This window comes from Panicum hallii, chromosome 6, assembly GCF_002211085.1.
Source record: "Panicum hallii strain FIL2 chromosome 6, PHallii_v3.1, whole genome shotgun sequence".
NCBI classification, from domain to species: Eukaryota; Viridiplantae; Streptophyta; class Magnoliopsida; order Poales; family Poaceae; genus Panicum; species Panicum hallii.
The window spans coordinates 44,919,845-44,942,643 of NC_038047.1; the positions used below are offsets into that span (position 1 = coordinate 44,919,845).

Here is a 22,799-nt window from a genome sequence, read left to right on the forward strand (position 1 = left end):
GGCAGCTTCGGGCCGGCCATGGAGACGCCACGTACCCTGCGCGTACGTTCATGCACGCCCAACCACTTCAACCGCCGCGTACTCGGGCGACGCTGCTTCCTAGTACGTGCCTCCGTCGTGCGTCTTGGGCTGCTCCGGCCTCGGGTGGCATGCCAGCCAGGCCGTTGCCGGCCGGCCCTCCGCCGCCGACATGACAGCGCACGGGAAACCTGCCGTGTTTAGCTGCGTGCGTGTCCAGGGTATATATGCGATCGCACGGCCAGGCCGGCGATGGATCGAGCAGCTTGACAAGTGTGCTGCGAATCCATCACGAACGTACGGACTACGCCGGCAGTGAAGTGATCGGTCGGCGCGTCATGGACATGGAGTACTGCGCGGCGGCGGAGCAGCAGCTGTGCAGGCTTAGGCAGCACGTCCTGGTCGCGCCCTGCGCCTCGCCGGCGGCGATGGCCGGCGCCCTGGAGGGCGTGGCGCGCGTGTACGAGCACGCCGAGCAGCTCGCGCGGTCCGCGCGCGCCGACCAGGTGGAGGGCGAGCTGGAGGCCTCCGTGGCGCTGCTCGACGCGTGCGCCGCGGCGCGGGACGCGCTCGGCGTCATGCGCGGGTGCGCGCTCGAGGTCGAGGCGGCCGTGCGGCGCCGGGACGGCGCGGCGGCCGACCGCGCCGCGCGCGCGTACGCGCGCCTGGCGGAGCGGGCGTGCGCGGACGCCAGGAGGCAGCGCCGCCGGGCCGGCTTGAGGCCGTCCGAGCGGGCTGCGGGGGACGGCGTCCACGCGCTGCTGGAGGCGCGGCAGCTCACCGTGGCCGTGCTGGAGCGCGTCGTGACGGCGCTGTCCCGGCGTGTGGCCGCGGCAGGGCCCCGTCGGCCGGCGAACAGCTGGTCCACGTGCGTGGCGAGGGCGTTCCGGAAGAGCGCCCGGGTGGCGTGCGAGGACGCCGACGAGACCACCGCCTCCTTGCCGTCCAAGGACCCGCACGATGGCGAGGCGGCGCTTCGGGTGCAGCGAGAGCTTCGGGCACTGGGCGACACGATCCAGCAGCTGGAGGACGGACTGGAGCTGCTGTTCAGGCGGCTGGTGCAGTGCAGGGTGTTCTTGCTCAACATGCGCAGCTGTTAGTTTCATTTCATCAGAGGTTAAAACGTAGCATAGCTGTGCCTGTAGATCAGATAGGACACATGATCTGCATGTAAAATTTTGACCCTTGAGTGCTCCATCAGGGATAAAATTAGCACTATTAGAAAGTCGATGCATTGATGCGTTCTTCAGAATGCTATTGCTTAAACAGCTCAATCTCCGATGCATCATGGAACATATACCACAACGGCGCAGGCAAAGAATTATTTTTTTTCAAAAACAAAAACAAAATCAAAATTCAAACCTGTACATGACAACATGCCACTGGACGGAATTTAGCTTCTCTTTTCATGTCTTTTCTGCCTTCATATATGCTGCTGATGCATGCATGCGTTTTTTATGCATTTTCACACTTGATATGGTGTGAGAGACTTCAAACTTCAATCGAAAGAAATTCTAACTGAAGAAACACACAACTCATGCTTCGGTCACCATGACACCAAGCAAGATAAAGATGTGCATCAATATGAAAAAAAAAACCCTATCTGCATTGATACGAGACGAACTAAAGAGGGTGAAAGTATATTGAACAGACTAGAGGCATTCCTGCAGACATCATTCCAGCTCGGTTATTTTCCCCCTTTACCAGACAAAATGCACAGCAGCATGTTTGGCTGAAATTGAATCAAACTGGAGCATGGAGCTTCCTGTAATATCTTCAGTTCTTCACCGGTTCACCCTTGATGCCACTGCACCCATGGAGGTTACTAGAAAATTTAGCTATCATTTACGGTACAAGGAATTAATCACCAGGGAATCATGTTCATGCAGGTACTTTCACGGCTACTGATTTTGATGCTGCCTGCTGAACGACGAGCAAGAAACCCAGACATTCCTGGAACACGCCCTTTACCAGGTGAGTACAAAAGGCAGATCCTGCTTCGGATTGCGCAAACATGCGCCAGCACTGATGAACCTTCCGTGAACCTCTGCTGTTCCTGTTCCTTTCAGACTCCAGGCCGTCCACTGAACCCGAACGGCCAAACAGCACATCAAGCCCTCGCGCGTGCACTGTACTCTGCTGGCAACGCATCCAACATGACAGCCCAGCCATGTTAGTCAGCGGTACGTGGTGGGTTAGACAACAAGTGAAGGGCATCAACTTGTCTGTGCCCTGCAATCAGGAGTAGATGGGGTGGTGGTCATGGAGGTTCCTGCTGTCCTTCCAGTGTACCCACATCTTCTCAACCTCCTGATTATAAGTAGGGGACTACGAATACCAACATGATCAGTTCATCGTTTGCTCCCTTTGCCTATCTTATCTCCCATCTCAACACTGAAAGATTGCACAGCACTTCATCCCAAACATGGCCGGCCATCAACGATCAACAAGCTGGCCGTCTATGGCTCATCCCAACAAGATTGAGATTCAAGAAGCTCTGCACAGCATAAGCTTGCTCATCTCTGCGCCATCGTCCACCATCGAAGGGGTATGCGATGGTCTGAGGAGGCTTGGAGATGTCTACAGCAGCATCAACGAGGCCATATGCTTGCATAGCAACCAGGTACATGGGAAGAGGCTGGAGGAAGAAATGGAGAGGTCGCTTCAGGTGCTGGATCTCTGTAACACCATGCAAGAAAGCTTCACTGACCTGAAGATGACCATCCAGGAGCTGCAAATGGTTCTCAACAGAGGAGACCTCCCAGTAGCTCAAGTTAAGGCTCAATCCTACGCCCGGTTGGTGAAGAAGGCCAAGCGTCACCTGAAGAAAGCTGTCAGCAAGTCTACCTCCGATGATGATGCGTGGTTGGTCAGTTTATTGACCACAGCAAGAGGAATTGCTGTCTCGGCCCTCAAATCTGCAGTGGAGCTCTTGTCGAAGCAAATGGCTACCTGCAGCGCGAGCAAGTGGTCTCTTATCACCAAATCAATCCAAAAGAGGAGAGTTTCATGCGAGGAGGTGCAATTGCAGGCACTAGAGTTGGGTATTGTAGGCCTTGAGAGATCAGTTGAGAACCTTTTCAGAAATTTGATCCAAACCAGGGTCTCTCTTCTGAACACTCTCAGCTCGTAGATTCTCCACTGGTGCACTGCGATTGGCATCCGAATTTTAAAGGACCTGTCAATCGGCATGAAATTTTGTACATCAAATGTATACAGCTCTAAAGATACAGCAGTAGATTAAACATGGTTCTATTATCTGGAAATAGAAATCGCATAGTTCATGTGTTATCTATCACTCACTTTTGCTGCCAATCGGTTTAATGGACTTCGTTTTTAATATTAATTAGCCTAGCGTCTAGGGACGCAAGTTTGGTCTTCTCTAGGTCACTGCAGCGACCCAAAACTCAACCAAAGAAACAAATCTGGAATTCAAAGCAAGAAAAGTGTAACAAAAATGAATGAAGGGAATGGCCCACAACTATCCATTGGGTATCTGCTTGTATGCGTACTAGTGGCCCCATTTGGAAAAACCAGTTCTGTCTCTATGTAATATGTACAATCATAACATATCCAAACTGAAACCACCAAATAAATTTACCTTAGTAGTGAAACCATATATATTCGTGGACCTTAACAGTTCAAATATCTTGCAACTCTCTGCATTCATATGCTACTGCTGTAGAAGTTCACTGTCAGAGTTACCACTTCATCTCATTTACATTTCTGCTGCATTCATAAGAAATCCAACTTTCACAGCAACTGGATGAATTAATCTGGAAACGGGCGGCAGATGGTCCGTACTCAACCAAGAGTGCTTATGAAGCTCAATCTGTGGGGTCCTTTGCGACTTTGAACTGGATCTCACTATGGCAGGCAAAAATAGAAATGAAATGCAAGTTCACATGTGGTTAACACTAGAACATCGTTTACTCAGCAGACAAGTTAATCGCGCGAGGAATGGACACCAGTCCCATCTGCAGACTGTGTGACAGGGAGGAGTCCACACTTCACATCACCACAAATTGCTCCTTTGCAAACGAAATTTGGAGGAAGGTAACGTTACAATCGGCAAGAGCAGAAGAGAAAAAGGAAACGGTGAGATTATATTAGTCTAAACTGCGTGGAATTTCTGGAAGGAAAGAAACAGGCGTGTGTCTGGCAACGAAACTATGACTGAAAATGTCCTATCACAGATTCAGCAGGACCTTACAAATTACCACGTTGCTCCTATCAGCCAGAGATCAGCCACAGTATTAGCAAAAAGATGAGCCTTGCGGCCGTTGTACATATTTTGCTGTGGTTGTTTTGTTCGACTTGCCTGCACTCTTAACAGGCATTTTTCCAGTACTGTAATTATTTGCTCCTTCCTAAATGAACAGGCATAACACCAGCCATTGTTCCACAAAAAAAAAATGTAAGAGAGCTCCTGCAAGCTCAAAGACTCGGCGCACAGTTGATCCCCAGGAGAGGAATCATACAGCTGTCCAAGCCAAGATCCAGTCCTATATCCACGTCGTCAGTAAGATGCAAAAATTCTGTCAAAGATAAAGAAAGATGATGCAAAAATGGTTCAAGAAAATCAGCAAGAGTCCACTGCAGCTGATCAGGAATGTTGATCAAGCACAGTTTTTAATCTTCTGGACATACTCCTCCACCAGAATTTTCATTCATGGAGAATGCTCATTACAGGATCTTCAGCAACATTTTAGAGGAAACACAAGAGAAGCAGCTGGTGATATATGATTTAGTCCAGTGTGCAAAAAGTTTGTACAGCGTGTGTTTCATCATCCTCAAGCTGCAAAATTCAGATTATTCACGCTGGAACATGGCAGCAATGCCCACATGAAGAATCATGAACGCTGGAGTGCACTGTTAATCTATGTCAAAGTTCAAGCAACGGATCAGCGTGAAAGCTGCCCCCTTGACCTTACAGGCTTGCATAGCCTTCCGGCCATAAATAAAGACAAGAAATGAAATGGTTTACTTTTCAGCAACCCAGGTCCCAAAATTTCCCAACCCAAAAAAAGGACCTGCAGATTGAAGTTAACTCGTTGTAGCACCCGCAGGATAACAAATTGAGTGTCCGCTTCTTGAACTTATGTGGAAACTAATGGACCTGCAAGTTGAACATTGGCAACATGTAAGACATCCATTCTTCCATCTTTTTTATCAATCCCTGAGGCTTCCCCCAATGTCTCCCTGAATGCATTGAATGGGATATATATAATTATGATATGTGCAAGTCGAATTAAAAACCAAACCAATTAAGATGGTAATTTAAGTAGAAGGTAGATCGAGTTAATGCCAGTTGAGTGGAAGGTGGAGTGAATGGTTGAGTTACCTAAACCTCAATTGGTAACTCATAAAAATGTTTGTAGCAGTTTCGGCACTCATGAATATAGTCAAAGCTATAACTTGTGTCTTTCCACCATTTGCCCCCTAGTGAAACTATGTTCTGCATTGCTGGAATAACAGTCTTATCACTGTTGCGAGGCCAATCAATCACTCCGCTGCCGTTGATCCTTGAGCGAACAGCGTGCCAAGGCAGGTGTCCACCTGAGACAATATTGATCAAATAGCACTCTTTGTCGCTAGTTGTCCAGATGTCTGGATAGCTTTTCAGCGTTGCATGATGCTTGTTAGGCCTAAGGTGGTTAGGGGACTGGTAAATGAAGCTCATGAATGATGCTGACGGATGATTAAGCTGGACACCTTGAACCCGGCAGCACTGCCTGATTATATCCCGTATCTTCCCCCGAAACCTGCAGTAAATGGAGAAAAGTTCCTGCTTTCAACTGTAGCAAACATATCATACATTAGTGTAAATTACTAGCTAAGAGTGACAGTAATTTGGTTTTCTAACATACCTTGGTCAAGTAGCAGCTTAATTTTTGGCACGTCATTCTCAAGCTTGATAAAGATGTCCTCAATTCCAAATTTTCTAGGAAATATCTTTTTGGCAGATAATTTATCCAAAAGGCTGCACATATCACTATAAATGTAAAAAAGTTAGAAATATAATTGCAAAAGAGATAGATATGTGAGATTTTTTTTTAGAGGGGGGGGGGGGAGATGCAGAATACAAATAAATAAGGCTGCGTGGTCCCTCTCATTTACAATGTACGAATTTTACAAGAGTATGAGCTACCACGTTATAATCGCCTAACTCTTTTCACATAATCAAAGTAGGGGTAGTGCATAGTAAAGTAGCAATAACTAAACTCTTGCTTTATGACAACTCTACTAAAATGATGCATATTTTAAAGGAAGAGTAGTCAATAAGGTGGCAAACATACAATGTGCAGAACGTAAACACAAATGAAACAAAAGGGAACAGGTAGATAGATACTCACATAATCATGGTCCGGAATTGTGGCGCCATCCCTCGCTCTACGCCATCTCCTTGGAACATTGAACCGCAGCGAGCACTCCTCATCCATCCCAAAAAAAGTTCCATCCACGAGAAGCACAACCATCCAACCATAACCCTTCGGGTAGTAATTCTCTGCTGGAAGTATGTTGGGGTATCTAAAAGAACGAAGCAACTTATATGCGGTAGGAGAAATTAAACCTTCTTTGACACCCCTTTTAACCAACACTGGAAGAGGAGGGAGGTCGCCCATCTGATAGAAGTGAGGGCGCAAGTCCAGTTTAGAACCATCAAAATCAGTAAGCATGTGAGCTTGTTCGAGAAGCAAAGCTTCACAGCTGCATCCTTTGTCCAACTTTTGGAAAGATTCATGGTATATTTTGTTGTCCATATCTGCCATGGCAATTCAAAGCATAATTCTCTTAAAAATAAATATTGGGACTTGTTGAGACAATATATTCTTGCAGTTGTAAAAACTAAACAGAAGTGGTCAATCTTTGGATTGTATAATATTGGCTCAACATAAAGCGAAAGAGAGAGGAGGAAAACATGGTATATGATGCCTTAAAATAAATCCAACTGCAGATTCTTTAACCGAATTAGTTGTGCATCTTTCAATAGAAATGTGCTGCTCCCTCCGTTTCAAATTGTAGGTCATTTTGGCAAATCTAGATACATAGCTTTTGTTATGCAGCTAGATAGATATTATGTCTAGATACATAGCAAAAATTACGCATCTAAATTTATCAAAACGATCTACGATTTAGAATGGAGGGAGTACCAAATAGACAACTGTCGTGTTGTAATTGTTCCATAAAAAGGAAAAACTGAAAGTAGAACGATGGCACACCCAAGGGAGTAGCATCAATACAATTCTGTCTGTTTAATTCGGCACTTGCAGAATCTCGGAATTGGTGAATCCTATGAACAGGGCCTTCATTTAAGAGAAGGAAACATAATCAATTAAGAAGCACTCGATCGTATGCAAATGAATCCAAACGTTCGTAGAGTCAGCAAATTAAACTAAGAGCGTGAGCAAGCAGGATCTAGCTAGATTCAGTTTAATCAATGAATTCACACCCCTCGCAACACATAAATTGAAAGCGAGTCCAAATAGTAACAGCCTTTCTTTAGCTAGATTCGTGTGCTTCGGCTCCGGGTAATAATTTCGCGCCGCCGCAAGATAGGGACGGCTGGGAGGCCGCCAGCGAAGGTCGGCCCCAACCCCAAGCAACATCCAGTGGCGTTGCATGTTCGCTGGTGGAGGGATCCACCTAGGCACTGCTTCGTGGACCCCTCTCGGTGTCCCTGAATGCTCAGGTATGATGAGCTCGAGTTTAGCTATCTACCTGTTGATGGTGTAGTGTGTAGACAGCGGACTTTGGAAAGAGTCGGCTTCCTCCTCACGTACTGTACCAAACTAGCGTTTCCTTCGTCGAGATGCTGCCCGCCGTCCGATCAGTTCCGGCCGGCGGCTCCGGCGAGTGTGAAAGCGCGACGGCGTGGACGGGAGAGAAAAGGCGCAAGACCACCTGCCCATCTCCTCTTGGCTCACCCGACGATGCCACGGACATGATGGACATCCAACTCCAGGAGGGGCAAGGCGGCGGCAGGGGGGGAGGCCAACGCCATCCACCGGAGGACAACGAGATCGGTGACGAGGAGCTAAATCTCTGCTTGCGCAAGGTCAAATCGCGCAAACCAACTATCTTTCTTCCAACCGCTACTATGATAAACAATCTGCGAAAGATAGAAGAGCTGCATCAGCGCTTCCATCAGCTTCGCATGGAAGAGTATTCCAAGGTATTATGTGCTGGCCTGGGTTACAGTAATTATTCCTGCTGCCTCAAACTAACTGCATATCCATGGATCACACCACCATCATCACTCAATTGTATCTAACTCGATTCCACTTATGTCCTCTTGCCTTTTCTGCAGTTCAAAAACTTGGCTGACACCAATGCACCAACAGCAGGCATCTACCCTCTTGATCACTTTCACCATTGGTGTCACTCTCCCTTCATTGGTTGGGCCATGAACGATGAAATCTTCAACGTCGCTGGATTGAGTGACTATCAGCGCATAATCCCTATAACATCGGTGTGTGATTTTGCCTTGCTTTAACATTTGATCATGTTAACAATGCTTTCTCCAAAATTTTCTTACAACCATGTAACTGCATCATCGCTAACAGTCTTATGTGCACATTTATGCCTTCCGTCAATTGGTATAGTTCTATGATGTTCTCCTTAATCTGGTGGTCCTTTGGTACCTTTTCTTAATTTGTTTTTTTTGTTAACTTTTCTTCTGAAAGGATGGCTCCTTATTAATTGATTTTCCTTAGACAACAGCATTGCATACTCCATAAGGTTTCAGGTTCAAAAACAAATTGCTGACAAGTCTACAACACTTGCCCTTTCTAGGAGAGAAAAATAGTGGCTCAAAATTCTGAAATGCATGCCGTTTAGGCAAGCTCAAAAGTCACTTCGCTAGAATGCCTCCGCATGTAGTTGTGCCTGCCCTTACAAGTTGTCAAGCAACCGGCAGCCTTATCTTCTCAATTATTTTAATAGACAGGACAAAAGCTTTCTTTTGAAGAAAAATGTTTCAGCAATGGACAATAATTTTCTTTCTTTTTTCCCATCCCTGTAGTGTTCATATGTAGGATGGAGTGTTTCTTTATAGAGGCGCTGGCTGTGATTTCTGAATGATTTTGCTGATACTAGTATGCCTTATATCTGGTTCTAGAGTTTATGCGAAATGTATATTTAGCCATATATCAGGCAACATAGTGCGTACAATCCCGTCATGCTAGTCCATTGCTAAAAATAGGAAACGGAAACTGTAATGTATGGAAACACAGGGACACAATTCCATACAGGCGACACATATCGTGTAGGTGGACCTAGAAAGCGAGATTGTACATATCTTAACATCTCTTTAAGTATTGTGTAGGCGTGAGCCAAACAATAGCTTTGAATTCCAATTTTAAGGTATGCACATCCAAACGCGAATTGGTATTTGCCTACCAGTTGAATTCCATTGATCAATTTCATCTACCTCCAAACAATAGCTTTGGTGTTATTATCCATTTCCAAAGCTAGTCTGATTTGGTATCGAACCCAATTTAATGCCAAGCCCTTCAATATCGACATCCAAATGGACCTTCAATGTTTACTTTCTTATATGTGCGTTTAAGCACTACCACAAATAGTGTGGTTCTAGTCTTATTTCTCTAGTCATGTAATGTAATGTGTCTCTTTTTTGGGTGGCAGCATACTTCTGATTACAAGAATTGGGATCAGTACCGCTTAATTTTGAGTGACTATGAAACTGATGAAGATTATGCCAAGTACTGTGATGAACTTCGCAGGGAGTCAGAGTCGTGTGATCTGTCTACAAGGTGAGAGTGTTCAGAAGAGAAACTCTGCTCTGGATCAGTGTCCTGAACAAAGTCTCAACTATGTTCTCGAGATCAGAAATGTCAGACTCCAACATCTGCAACTGCTCCTCCTCGCACACGACTTTCTTCTTCTGGAACGCCTTGGAGACAAGAGACCACTTGCTGCCACTCGGCGTCGTGATCTGCTATGACAGGAGATGCAATGTCGACTCGAGCATATACATGGCGATCTCTCTTGCTTCAACCAAAAGCTTGACCACCCTGCACCCTTCCATGTCAGAGGCAGCTTTGCTGTTGATCTTCTTGAACTGCTTCTGAGCCTTCTTAGCTGAGCGGGCATAGGACTGAACCTTGGCCTGAACAGCTGCATTGTCTCCTCTCCTGAGAACCAGCTGCGTCTCCTAGACAGTGGCCTTGAGCTCCAAGAAGCTCTCTTGCATGGCGTTGCAGAGGTCAAGCAAGACGAGACAGCGCTCCAGCTCCTCCTCTACTGCCTCCCTCTGCTGACGCTGGCTGCTGGGCAAGCAAGTGAGCTCATCGATGAGGCCGTAGATGCTCCCGAGCTTGGCCAGACCACCAACCATGGTCTCAACGGTGGCCGAAGGTGAGGAGACTGTCGCCTTCAGGCTCTGCAGCTGTTCCTCGACGCTGGCTTTGTTGGAGCGAGGGCTTGAGGGCACGCTCGTGGATCTCAGGTGGCAAGCCATGCTTGGAAGTTGGACCGTAATGGAAGCTGGGAATCCTCTTTCCAGTGGAAATGGAAGAGATGGAAAGCTGCTGCAATGGTGTCTGCACCCAGCACTGGCTTCCCTCTTTATATACCGAAGGATGATGAAGCAACTGTAAGTCTGAACCCTGAACCAGCAGACAGAAAGAATCATTGCCATGTGTAATCAAGAGGCATCGCTAGTTAAGCTTAATGACGAGGCTGTCATGTCTGCATTATGGATGACAAACTCGCCTGCACGGGTGAAGGGCGGTGAGATCAGCTAGCCTCAGGTCGAGATCTTGAGATGGACTAATTAGCTAGCAAGTTGCCGGTGGAGGAACAAGCGGCTGGTTGACTTTGCTCACCTCCAGGGCTAGCTCCAGGCTCCCAAGGCGCGTTCAGTTATCTGGCCGATCTGATCACGGCATTACACGGTGGGTTAATGATAGTCCTCGCACCATGTTTCAGCTCTGCATTGGCTGCTTCTTATCATCAGTGTAATCTCCTCATCTGTTTAGAGGATGCACGTGTACCAGCAAATTTCTAGATGGCATTAGACGCAGCTCCTGAATGAACAGCATTCCATCGAGCTGACAAGCTGTCATGCTCTGATAACTGACAGCAGAGAATCCGCTCGAGCGTGCAACATGTTGTACGTGCACGCGTTGCAAGCCTGTGAAAGTCAGATGTTGACTATGCCATGGAATTGTCTATCAGATCACAAGGACTCGCTGCGTTCTGTGTCTCGTACAAATGGGTCATTGCTCTCTGCAACTGCAAGCTCAATAGCCCATGAGTTAATAACTTAATATTCAGAAACCACTTCCTGCCAAAAATATTCAGAAACCAGTGAGAGCTTTCGAGCAGCATCTTAATATCTGAAATTGAAATAATGTGGGAACTGAGAACTGAGACTTGCACTAAGTAATGATAATCAGGTGTTGTAGTTGATTTTGCCAGCTTGGCTATGTCCTCCCCTCTTGCCTGCAACAATTAACCTTCAATCCGTAGGTTAGAAGTTTTGAATACCAGGACTCGCTGAAACGTCTTAGCATTTCAATACAGCGGGGCAACTTGACTGTAAAAATTCGTTCCATCCCAAACTACAAATAAATCTAGACTATATAGTGGACGCTTGTTGGCTTTATCCAAACCTGAACTTTGCAGGATAATCCCGTACAATTGGGATCACTAGCAAGTGGAGCCAAGCTGAATAGTTGCACAACTGAATCTCAGGACTACTAAGCACAGCCAGCTTGTCAGCTGACAATGCTTCGTCCAGACAACTGACAAGCTTCAGTTTAAGCAGCAGAATACTAGTTCCAGAGATTGGGGGCCTGTTGCTCTCAGTTTTAGCATACCTGAATTTCTCCTCCATGGCTCCATCGCCAAGATGTGGTGGAAGAGATGAGATTGATTGGAGGCGAGAGATTTCCTTCAAAAAATTTGGAGGTGAGAGATATCACTTTCTTCAGTCAGTGAAGCCATCTTCTGAGAGAGATCTTCAACCTCTCTGCAGAATTTCGCTCACCTCCTCCATGGCCATGGTTGGCAAGGCCTCACGGACGGGACCTCCTCGCCGGTGGACACACCTCCTCTGTGCTTTTGCTCCGCCCTTCATCTCAGACGCCGGCGCCAAGCTCGGGGTCCTCACGATCTCGTCGATCCCGATCACCAAGGGGAGAAAATGGAGAGTCTCAACACGAAATCCGTTGCGCTTCTCAGTGCCTAGGAGCTCCGCGCGTGCCCGGAATCCATGGCCGCCGCCGCCGTCTTCTCTCCCCCCGCGCGTACGAACGAAGGCGGAGCTGGCTGTGGACAATCTATTTTGCACATAACCCCCTCATTTGGATCGCTATTATTAATCGCGATCCAAAATTTTTCATAAAACCCCTCCATAGAATGGAGACTATTAATCGGGATCCACAATATTGCATAAAACACCCTAAATTGGATCGCGATTATTAATCACAATCCAATATTTTGCAAAAACACTCCTATCTATTTTCAGAAAACCTCCCTGATTCCTAGTTAGACCAGACTGTGCGGTGCGCGTCTGACGGGCGGCCGGCGACGCCGAGCTCCGCGAAGAAAAGGTCCGCTCCGGCGGATGGAGATGGAGCTCCAAGCCAGAGTCCAGTGGACTCCGCCACAAGTGCTGAGTAGCCGGATCCACGACCTCGACTGGGAGGAGGAGAAGGCCTGAGCCAACGTGAGGCCCCAGTCCGCCGCCATCTCGAAAGAAGAGGGCGAGGTTGACGACGACGAGGAAGAGGGCGGGAACTGTCTCCGACCCCAAAGTGCCGCCGTCGGGGACTACGCCATGGAGCTCCTCCATGATCAACAGTAAGGGGTACATTGACCTTCATTTGCATTCGATTTGGCCAATCCCGTTGGTGTAGGACGCCTGAAATTGCTTGGATCCGGATGTGAAATGATTCAGTTGTTAGTTGTTTGGAACATTGCAGCAACCGGCATACATTAGCTATGATTCTAGATTAGATAGGATGCTTAGCAGTTGCAAAAATAAAGTAATTTTGTTTGATTGTATTGGTGCTCGTTTGTTAAGAATGTAAAAAGGAACCGATTTGCAGCCCAAAGCCCCAGAAAAGTTTTCATGCCCCACTGCAATTTTGGTAGGAATCCTCTTGTAACAATGTAAAGGCATGATTTTGGTTTTTCTTGGGAGCTCAAGGCTTATTGTAATTGACTAATCATCTAGATATTTTGCTAGTCGCACAATAGAATGCATCCAGTGCTTTAACCTTGAGATTTGAGAAGGAAGCATAAAGTACTTTACACAGTAAAATGCTAACAAAATGTTGCAGATGCTAAAGCTTTTAGTTTTGCAATACATGGCATGGAAATTTATATCCATTCTGTACAGGTAATATTTAATGGTAGTGATGTACTGCACAAACATGCTAGGGGGAATCTGGCTGATTAACTTATCATGCTAACCACAGCTTAACCCATGTGGCTTTGATCTGGCATGTTTAGTGTACACATAGCAAGATCCGCTAAATGTGGATCTTATTCTGACTGCACACAATCACATCATGAAACAAGAAATGGATCAAAACTTTGCCTTCTTTTCCTCTCTGAAACTTTCTGTACATTTGTACTATATATATACATATGGAAAATTGTATAGAGGTCGGCAAATCCTCAAATATGCGGATGCCAATCACAGGATGTCGAGAGCGCAAGGAGTATCTATGAGCTAAGGATGTTTAGGAGAGAAACTCTGCTCTGGACCAATATCCTGAACAGATGTCCTGCTCCGCTCTCAAGATCTCCAATGTTGCACTCCAACGCCTGCAATTGGTCCTCCTCGCAAACAACTGCTTTTCTCTTGTAAAATGCCTTTGAGACAAGAGACTGCTTAGGCATTTCGATTTGCTTCGACAAGAGCTGCATTGTAGACTCAAGTAAAGAGATGGTGATCTCCCTAGCCTTGGTCAGCAGCATGATCATCGCGCAATCTGTCTTGTCAGAAGTGACCTTGCTTGCCTTCTTGAAATGTTGTTTAGCCTTCTTCACCAGGCGGCTATAGGAGTGGATCCTGGATTGAACAGTTGCATCATCTCCTTTTCTCAGAGCCATTTGAAGCTCCTGGATGATGGCCTTCAACTCAACAAAGATCTCTTGCATGGTGTTGCAGAGATCCAGCAGCTCAAGAGAAGACTCGATTTCTCCATCCAACATCTTCCTTTGCTGGGAAAAGCAAACTTGGTTGCTTGGCAAGTGAATCATCTCCTCGACACTGCTGTAGATGTCTCCAAGCCTCCTCAAACCATCACACATTGTGACAATACATGTGGATGGTGAGGAGATGATTGCCTCTAGAATGTCCAGCTCTTGTTGTACTTCAGCTTCGCTGGAGTGAGGCCTGGATGGCAAGCTTATCGATCTTAGATGGCAAGCCATATCTGTAAGATGTAGCTGAAACTTCTTTCTGTATTGAGGTGGAAGAGATGAGAAGCAAAGAACGAAGTTTTTTTGATGAGTCAAGTCCTCTGCTGAGGCCTATTTATACGCAGGAAGGGTATGAGATAGCATCATTTGAAGGTAGGCAAACAGAATCTTGCCATTTCATCTCCTCAATGTTGTCTATCAAGGTTTGAGATCTGGCAGCAGCATATGGAATCTGTTCCCCTTCATCACGTGTTTTTTTAATTTTTTAGTGCATTTCCCAATGACCTATCACATTTCGTGTTCCAATTATTGCCAACAAGAATCAACATTTTAGTTACTCTACTGGCCGATCTTGACATAATTGCATGCTTAAGAGATTTGTTTAGTGATCATTAACCAAGTACTATTGGTGAAATGCGTGTTATGTAGTAGTTGCACAGTTGTCAATGTCAGTAGCTATTTTATTCTCTGCACAACTCATGCAACTTACACGCTCTACCTCGTGTGTTGGAGCTGGCTTGCCTTAGATGTAGATAACAAGATCCACTGAAAAAGGATCTGCTGCTTGTTGCTGATGCAACATATTGCATCTGAGCAACATGGCCATCTCATAATAAAGTCATGCAAAGATTTTCTTTTCCTAAAAAATCTTGAACAATGTGCTCTAACTACTTCAAAAAACAATCATCAATATTAACAGAAAAAGTCTTTTGAACGGATGCTCCAAACTTGGGTCATTGTATCATATGATTTATAACAGTAAAACAATGAAGTGAACCAAAATTGTGTTTTATTTTCAACTGGGTAATTTACTGTACAATTCTTATCATATACAGTGATCAGCTGAGCCTCTAAAAGGCGGACGCTAATCATAGGGGATCTCTGGTACATCTATCTACAAGCTGAGAGTGTTGAGAAGGGAAACTCTGCTTTGGATCAATTTTTTGAACAGAGTCTCGACTCCGCCCTCTATATCAGCAATCTCCAACTCCAAGATTTGTAATTGCTCCAGTTCGCAGACAACTCTTCTCTTCTGGAATGTCTTGTGAATGAGAGACCACTTGCTAGAACTTTGCGTTGCAATCCGCTTCGACATGATGTGCAACAAGGACCCAAGAATCGAGACAGCAATATCTCTAGCTTCAGACAACAGCTTCACCACCCTGCAGCTCTCCTGGTTAGCTGAAGTAGACTCGTTGATTTTCTTGAACTGCTTCTGGGCCTTCTTTGCAAAGCAGATATAGGACTGAAACTGAATCTTGCCTTCAACTGCTGCAACGTCTCTTTTGGTAATCAATTGCATCTCCTGAACTCTCGCCTTAATATCTGAGAAACTCTCTTGCATGGCACTGCAGAGATCAAGCACCAGAAGAGAGCCCTCGAGCTCATCCTCCACTGCTTTCCTCTGCTTAGGCTGACACAGGCTGACTTGGTTTCTAGGCATGCACATGATCTCCTCGATGACGTTGTACACACTTCCAAGCCTCCTCAAAACACCAGACATTGTTTCAATGGATGCAGAGGCTGAAGAGATGGTTTCCTTAACGATCTGCAACTAATCCTCAACGCTGGTTTTGTTGGAGCGAGGGCTAGAAGGCGCACTCAGGGATCTGCAATGGCAAGCCATGCTTGAAGTCAAAACTGCAGCGCTATCTTGCTCTCTAGAGAAGGGAAGAGGAATGGTGCTCTAATGGTTTCTATCCTCCTTGCGGTTCTCTATATATAATGAAAGAAGTAGAAGCATCACACACTCGAATCAGCAGACAAGAAGAATCGTTCCAATTGAGTTGCTTGTGAGTTTGTCGCCCATCTCTAAGGCAGGTTGATGCTTTTCTTTTAGATAATTTATTAACTCAGGCAACTAAATAAGTGTATGAGCCTGTCATGTCTCAATTGTTTGAGGCAAACATGTACACAAGAATCTAGTTTTGTGTTAAGATCTAGATCATGCACATGGTACTTCAACATTACAGGATGACTAACCAACCTCCTCAGGCAATTTTGTTGTCATGTTTCAGCTGCATCTTTCAGTAGGCCGGGGCATATTTTATGTCGAGCTAATGTTGGACCAACATTGGCATTTCACAACATGACTTGGCCTGACAGGAGGACAAGGTGCAAGCACTGTCCAGGCCCTATGCTTGAAATGAAGAGAATGAGATGTGAAGAAAATAGTGTCCCATCTGTTATTGTCCCTCTGTTGCTGTGTTTCCACCAAGGTCCATTTCAAACTCTTGCTGAATCATCTTTTCTTGTTCCATGAGTGAATGGATTGTCCCAGAAAATCAAGACAACTGTAATGGCACACACTGACACATGCAGGAAAAGAAAAACTATGGTATGGGTAATACACATGAACTTCTGTGGACATCTAAAGTAGTTGTATTTGATACACATTTCCTTTTTCTGCGTGTCGAAATCTATTTGGATGATCAGTGAATCCTTTAAAATGTGGATGTGGACCACATAAAGGCAGCGATGGGTAGAAGAGAGTCTATTCTGGATCTCAATTTTCTGAATAGGCTTTCGACACCACGCTCTAAACTGTAGTTTCCTATTGTTCCATACAACTATTGTCCACCTTATTGATCTTCCCAGAGGAAGCAATAATTTTGTTCAAATCCGACAGGCCACTTTCCAGTACTTGATATCCAAATTCGCTGGGCACAAGATGCAGTGTGATTTCCAATGCTTGGGAACCTGGAGCTGGGGTGAGCAAAGTCAACTAGGTGTTCCTTCCTCTAACGACAACTTGCCTCTTAATCAATCATCTCATGATCTGGATCAGATGCTCATCTCACCGCCCTTCAACCGTGCAGGCAATATGTTGTGAACAAGCAGACAATGGAGAGCTCAAACATGAGGACAGGGGTTATCATTGATCCGTTGGGTAATGCTATGATCAGATGGTTAAACGTGTCTGGGAGTCTGGAGGTGAGGTGAAGTCAACTTGCATGTTAATTAATGGATCACACGATCTGAATCTGATACTAAACTCGACAGCACTTCATCCGTGCAGGCCAGTTTGCCACCCACAATGCAGACATGACAGCCTCTTAATCAAGCTCTACTAGCGATGCCTCTTGGGTTGAGTGGCTTCTGTTGCAACTAACCACGATTGCACATGAGAATGATTCTTGTTGTCTGCTGGTTCAGCAGTGCAGTTGCTTCAACCTCTTTCGCTATATAAACAGGGAAGCCAGGGCTGGGAAGACAGTTTCAGCAGCTTCACTTCTCTTTCATCTCCAGCGAAAGAGGCTTCATAGCTTCTTTTCCATTCGAATCATGGCCTGCCATCTGAGATCCGCGAGTGTGCCCTCAAGCCCTCGCTCCAACCAAACCGATGTTGAGGAGCAGCTCCAGAACCTGAAGGCAACCATCTCTGCGCCCTCTTCAACCATCGAAACAATAGTTGATGGTCTATCCAAGCTCGGGAGCATCTACAGCTGCATTGATGAGCTCATATGCTTTCCCAGCAGCCAGCCTCAGCAGAGGAAGGTAGTGGAGGAAGAGCTTGAGTGCTCTCTCATCGTGCTTGACCTCTGCAGTGCCATGCAAGAGAGCTTTGCGGAGCTCAGGGCGAGCATCCAAGAGATTCATTTGGCTCTCAAGAGAGGAGACGATGTGGCTGTTCAGGCCAAGGCTAAGTCTTACTCCCGCTTGGCCAAGAAGGCGCAGAAGCAAATCAAGAAGATCAACAAGAAGGTTGCTCTTGACAATGAAAGCTGCAGGATGATCAAGTTGTTGTCTGAAGCAAGAGAGATCGCTCTATCGATGCTGGAATCGACATTGGACCTCCTCTCAAAGGAGATCACGATGCCGAGTGCTAGCAAGTGGTCTCTTGTCTCCAAGGCATTCCAGAAGAAGCGAGTTACATGCGAGGAGGGGCAATTGCAGGTGTTGGAGTTGGAGATTGTTGACCTTGAAAGCCAAGTTCAGATTGTTTTTAGGAGACTGATCCAATGCAGGGTCTCCATTCTGAATACTCTTAGCCTGTAGAAAGATCATACACCAACCAACTCTGATTCCCTGTGATTAGCATCCCGCCTTTTAGAGGATTGGCTGATCATCAAAACGATTTTGATGTATATATGAGACAAAGTGTACAGAAAAAAAAATACTCGATGAAAGAGCAAAGTTTTGACCATTTCTTGTTATCAATTTTGTCTTATCGTTTCATTTTGTCATCCAAATTTGACACGGAATACAGTTAAATTGCTAAAGGGAATAACCTGAAATCAGGAGCTTCTGATGAATTTGTATTGAAAAAAATGCCCTATAATTATCCTAATTCCTTATTATAATAGAAATAATTAGTTGTTTGATGAGATGGCCACTGTTAATATTCACATGTGATGTGGCTCAACAACAGGCACAAGATCCTTGCAAAGTGGATCTTGCTCTGCTTAACTGCTACCATGCCAGCTCCAGCCACGAGATTTGAGCTCACAATTGATGATTAGATCTAAAGTAAGCTGCCATACTGATTCTTTCTGCCGGTAGATCCAAGGTCAAGAAATTTGGACGGCATGTGGATCACCTCGGAATTGCAAATTTCTGATTCTAAATGCTGGAAGCACAGCAGGCAGCACACTGCGACATGAAGAATCATGAACGCTGAAGTCGACTAGTATTCGACAGGAGGTACCTCTTCTAACATAAAACCAGGCACCCGTGCAGATGATTGTGCTATCGGTTATCGAAACATCCCACCCTGTGCAAGGTCTCAAGTAGGGTTAGAGATGCCTCTAAAGCTGAACAAAGAAAAAAAAAAGGGGGGGGGGGGGGTAGCTGGCTTTGTCGCTGCAGCATTAGCACCTCATCATCGAGCAGGATTTCTCTTCCGAGTGCTCTTACCTTGTAGATCATACACCAACTCAGAAGGTTCCTCATGATTAGCGTCCGCCTCTTAGAGGATTCGCTAAGCATCTAAACAAAATTTTGATGGAAAATGTACGTAATATACGCGTTGAGAAAAGGCGTAAGTTTTGGTCCACTTTATGCTGTCATTTTTTCTGTTGTTTCCTTTTTCTTGTCCCAAAAAAAGACGCTAAACTTCATTTTTTCTTATGTCACCAAAGAATTGTCAATGGTTCCATCACGGTTAAGAACTGCACAGGAGATGTAGCTCAAAAGCAGGCACAATATAGTTTCTCTTTGCAACGCACAAGGACGGTATAATCACATGAGATGTGCCTGCTGAACAACGAGCAAAGGATGCTTGCAGAGTTGATCCTGCTCTCCAAAACCACTAGCATGCATGCCAGCTCCAGCCAATTGCTAACACACATAACTAGTAGGTTAAGGCTAATACTACAGGGCAAGGTCCAGCACTAGAGTAAGCTGCCTTGCCGACTCCTGCTGCCAACATGAGAAACAACCAGACAAGGCAGCTTTGCCAGTCTGAGGGCGAAGCAAGTCAACCGTTCCTTCCGACGAAGCCACGTCTCTTTCCCTTGTCTCAATGCAAGCTCACTGATCTCACGATCTAGATCTCAACATAAACAACACACTCGTGCAGACGAGTTGCTGCTGATAGCCGGGACATAGCATTATGCAAGCTTCATCAGGCCACATTCAGAGATTCCTCTTGCTCTGGACGAACATACAGAAAGCATCATCTTCCCGTGGAGATCCGAGGCTATGTCGCAATAGTAGAGCGCTTCGTTGTCAGCGAGATTCTTCTTGTCGGGATGGTCAGCGACGCCATTGCTTCAGCTTATTTGGTTATATATACCAGGCAAACCATAGCCTGGTCGACACCATTGCATCTCAGTTTCCCTCCAGTATTCTTGTCATCTCCAGTTCCAGCCATGGCTTCCATTCTCAGATCTGAAAGTTTGCCTTCCAGCCTTCGCTCTGACAAAATCAACATCGAAGAACATCTGCAGAGCCTCAAGGCAACCATCTCCTCCGCTACCATTGAGACAATTACCAATGGTATCACGAGGCTTGGAGGAGTGTACACCACCATCGAGGAGATGATGTGCTCACCAAGTGGCCAACTCAGCCTTTGCCAGCCGAAGCTGAGGAAATCGGTGGAGCAAGAGCTTGAGAAGTCCCTCATCTTGCTTGACCTCTGCAAAGCCATCCAAGAGAACATTTCCGAGCTCAAGACAAGCATCCAAGAGATGCAGCTGGTCATCAAGAGAGGAGGTGACTCCGCTCTTCAAGCCAAGTTCCAATCTTACATCCGCTTGGCTAAGAAGGTGCAGAAACAGTTCAAGAAGATCAGCAAGAAGCCTACTTCAGTTGACCTGAGCAGCTGCAGGGTTGTCAAGCAATTGGCTGAAGCCAGAGAGATTGCAATCTCCATGCTTGAATCCTTGACGCTTCTCCTATCGAAGCAAATTGCGACACCAAGCTCTAGCAGATGGTCCATTGTCTCCAAGACTTTCCACAAAAGAAGATTAACATGCGAGGAGGAGCAATTGCAGCAGATGGAGTTGGTCATTGTTGATCTTGAGAGCGGAGTTGAGACTTTGTTCAGGAAATTGATCCAGAGCAGAGTTTCTCTCCTCAACACTCTCAGTTTGTAGATAGACGGTGCACCAACCCCGATTCCTTGAGATTGGCATCCGCCTTTTAGAGGATCTGCTGATCAACATACAATTTTGTAGTGTAGCAGTAAATGAGCAATTGTACAGAAAATTACTGAAAAGAAAATCAAGAGTTTTTGGTCAATTTCCTTCAGTCAACTTCACTGTTTATCTCCCGTTGTTATGTTGAGAATTTTTGACAGAAAAGTTATCTTGATTTTTTAACCAAATAATGCCTAAAAATGCTCATCATTATTTATGTTCAAAGGAGCAGTTCATTGTTGAAGTTGACCTTTGAAATGCTTCACTGTCAGATAGGCATGTGTATGCAGATGCCATGTGTTCCCCAGCAACAAGCAAACAATCCTCGTGCAGTGGATCTTGCTTCCCATATCTAAAACAAGTCAGCTCCAACACACGAGGTTGAACGTGGAACTAGCACCAATTGCGCTTAACAGGGGTTCTATTCAAATTAAGAATAGCGCTGCAGCACGATAACACGCTTTTCACCAAAAATAATTGGTTAGCAATCCACTAAAATAACCTTTAGAGCATGCAATCATGTAAGGATCCACCAGTGGAGTGAACTAACGTGTTGATTCTTGCTGCAGTAGCAGGAACATGACAATGTGGTAGCTCATTGGTAGGATAGATGATGCACTAATAAAATTGAACGACACATGAGAGAAGAAGGAACAGATTCCATATGCTGGGCAATTGAACTGGCAGAACTCTGTGTGTGATGTGTCCGCTGTCCACCATCAACATGGTGCCATCAGTATAAATAGGCCCCTCCTGAAGGCCAGCCACATTCAAACCAACATCTGCTCTCTCAGCTACTCATCTCCTCAACCAAAGTCATGGCTTACCACCAAAGATCGATCAGTCTGCCTTCTAGGCCTGCCTCCAAAGTTGAGGAGGAGCTGCAAATCCTTGAGGCATGTACCTCTTCCCCCTCGATGACCATCCAGACAACCTGCGATGGTCTGAGGCGGCTTGGAGACATCTACAGCTCCATCGAGGAGGTCATGTGCCTGCCTAGCAACCAAGGTTGCTCCTCCCAGCAAAGAAAAATGCTGGATGCAGAGATGGAATGCTCTCTTGAGCTGTTGGATCTCTGCAACGCCATGCATGAGGACTTCGCCGAGTTGAAGGCCATCGTCCAAGATCTGCAAGTGTCTCTCAGAAAAGGAGACGATGCAGCGGTTCAAGCCAAGATCCAGTCTTACTTCCGCTTGGTTAAGAAGGCGAAGAAAAACTTCAAGAAGGCTTCAAAGAAGGTTATCTCAGACAAGGAGGATTGCAGGATCCTGAGACTGTTGAGCGAGGCTAGAGCGATCACTACCTCTCTTCTTGAGTCAACAGTGCAGCTCCTGGCGAAGCAAATTGCGATGCCCAAGTCGTCCAACATCTTGAAGGCATTCCAGAAGAAAACTTCAGTTGTTTGCAAGGAGGAACAGTTGCAGGTGTTAGAGTGCAACATCAGAGATCTGGAGGTTGGAGCAGGGCATCTGTTCAGGAGATTGGTCCAGAGCAGGGTTACTCTCCTGAACATTCTTAGCCAATAGATACTCCTCTAGATTTGTTACTGTTGACACCTGCGATTGACATCCGCCTTTTATAGGATCCATCAATCGCTGTATACTTCAACATATGTATAGTACAGTTGTACAGATAGTTGCCCAATGGGAAAAGAAAAAACTTTAGATTCACTTCATGGTGTCCATCTGGTTCTTCTGGCATACTTTCAATATTAGCAATATCATAACAATGTGGTTCTATATGTTTCATGGCTAACACCTTCCAGATAATACAATGATTATTCATAAATTTGAACAT

At 45.8% G+C, this 22,799-nt stretch overlaps 5 protein-coding genes and 3 pseudogenes across 8 annotated transcripts; 5 read left to right on the forward strand and 3 right to left on the reverse strand.

The window, feature by feature from the left end:
* Positions 1–356: 356 nt before the first annotated feature.
* Positions 357–1,118, forward strand: LOC112898397. Its single transcript, XM_025966720.1, has one exon. It carries the CDS (start codon positions 357–359, stop codon positions 1,116–1,118), a length of 762 nt encoding a protein of 253 aa, XP_025822505.1.
* Positions 1,119–2,397: 1,279 nt separating this feature from the next.
* On the forward strand, positions 2,398–3,258 carry LOC112896187. Its single transcript, XM_025964106.1, has one exon. It carries the CDS (start codon positions 2,444–2,446, stop codon positions 3,149–3,151), a length of 708 nt encoding a protein of 235 aa, XP_025819891.1. The 5' UTR covers positions 2,398–2,443; the 3' UTR covers positions 3,152–3,258.
* A 4,524-nt stretch (positions 3,259–7,782) lies between these two features.
* On the forward strand, positions 7,783–18,566 carry LOC112898008. 4 transcript variants are annotated; one of them, XM_025966418.1, is made up of 4 exons: positions 12,518–12,849; positions 17,051–17,150; positions 17,241–17,355; positions 17,441–18,566. In XM_025966418.1, exon 4 carries the CDS (start codon positions 17,707–17,709, stop codon positions 18,418–18,420), a length of 714 nt encoding a protein of 237 aa, XP_025822203.1. In that variant the 5' UTR covers positions 12,518–12,849; positions 17,051–17,150; positions 17,241–17,355; positions 17,441–17,706; the 3' UTR covers positions 18,421–18,566. The 4 variants fall into 4 exon arrangements, with proteins under 4 accessions (XP_025822200.1, XP_025822203.1, XP_025822202.1 ...); XM_025966416.1 differs by lacking the exon at positions 12,518–12,849 and adding an exon at positions 16,525–16,640; XM_025966415.1 differs by lacking the exon at positions 12,518–12,849 and adding exons at positions 7,783–8,194; positions 8,330–8,491 and having other exon boundaries at positions 17,051–17,696.
* Positions 9,164–11,128, reverse strand: LOC112898009 (annotated as a pseudogene).
* LOC112898010 lies at positions 13,698–14,462 on the reverse strand. The gene has a single exon (XM_025966419.1). The coding sequence runs from the start codon at positions 14,431–14,433 to the stop codon at positions 13,720–13,722; it is 714 nt and encodes a 237-aa protein (XP_025822204.1). The 5' UTR covers positions 14,434–14,462; the 3' UTR covers positions 13,698–13,719.
* On the reverse strand, positions 15,291–16,048 carry LOC112898007 (annotated as a pseudogene).
* A 1,046-nt stretch (positions 18,567–19,612) lies between the features above and the next one.
* On the forward strand, positions 19,613–21,060 carry LOC112897676. Its single transcript, XM_025966028.1, has one exon. The coding sequence runs from the start codon at positions 20,115–20,117 to the stop codon at positions 20,958–20,960; it is 846 nt and encodes a 281-aa protein (XP_025821813.1). The 5' UTR covers positions 19,613–20,114; the 3' UTR covers positions 20,961–21,060.
* A 208-nt stretch (positions 21,061–21,268) lies between these two features.
* On the forward strand, positions 21,269–22,639 carry LOC112897062 (annotated as a pseudogene).
* Positions 22,640–22,799: the final 160 nt, after the last annotated feature.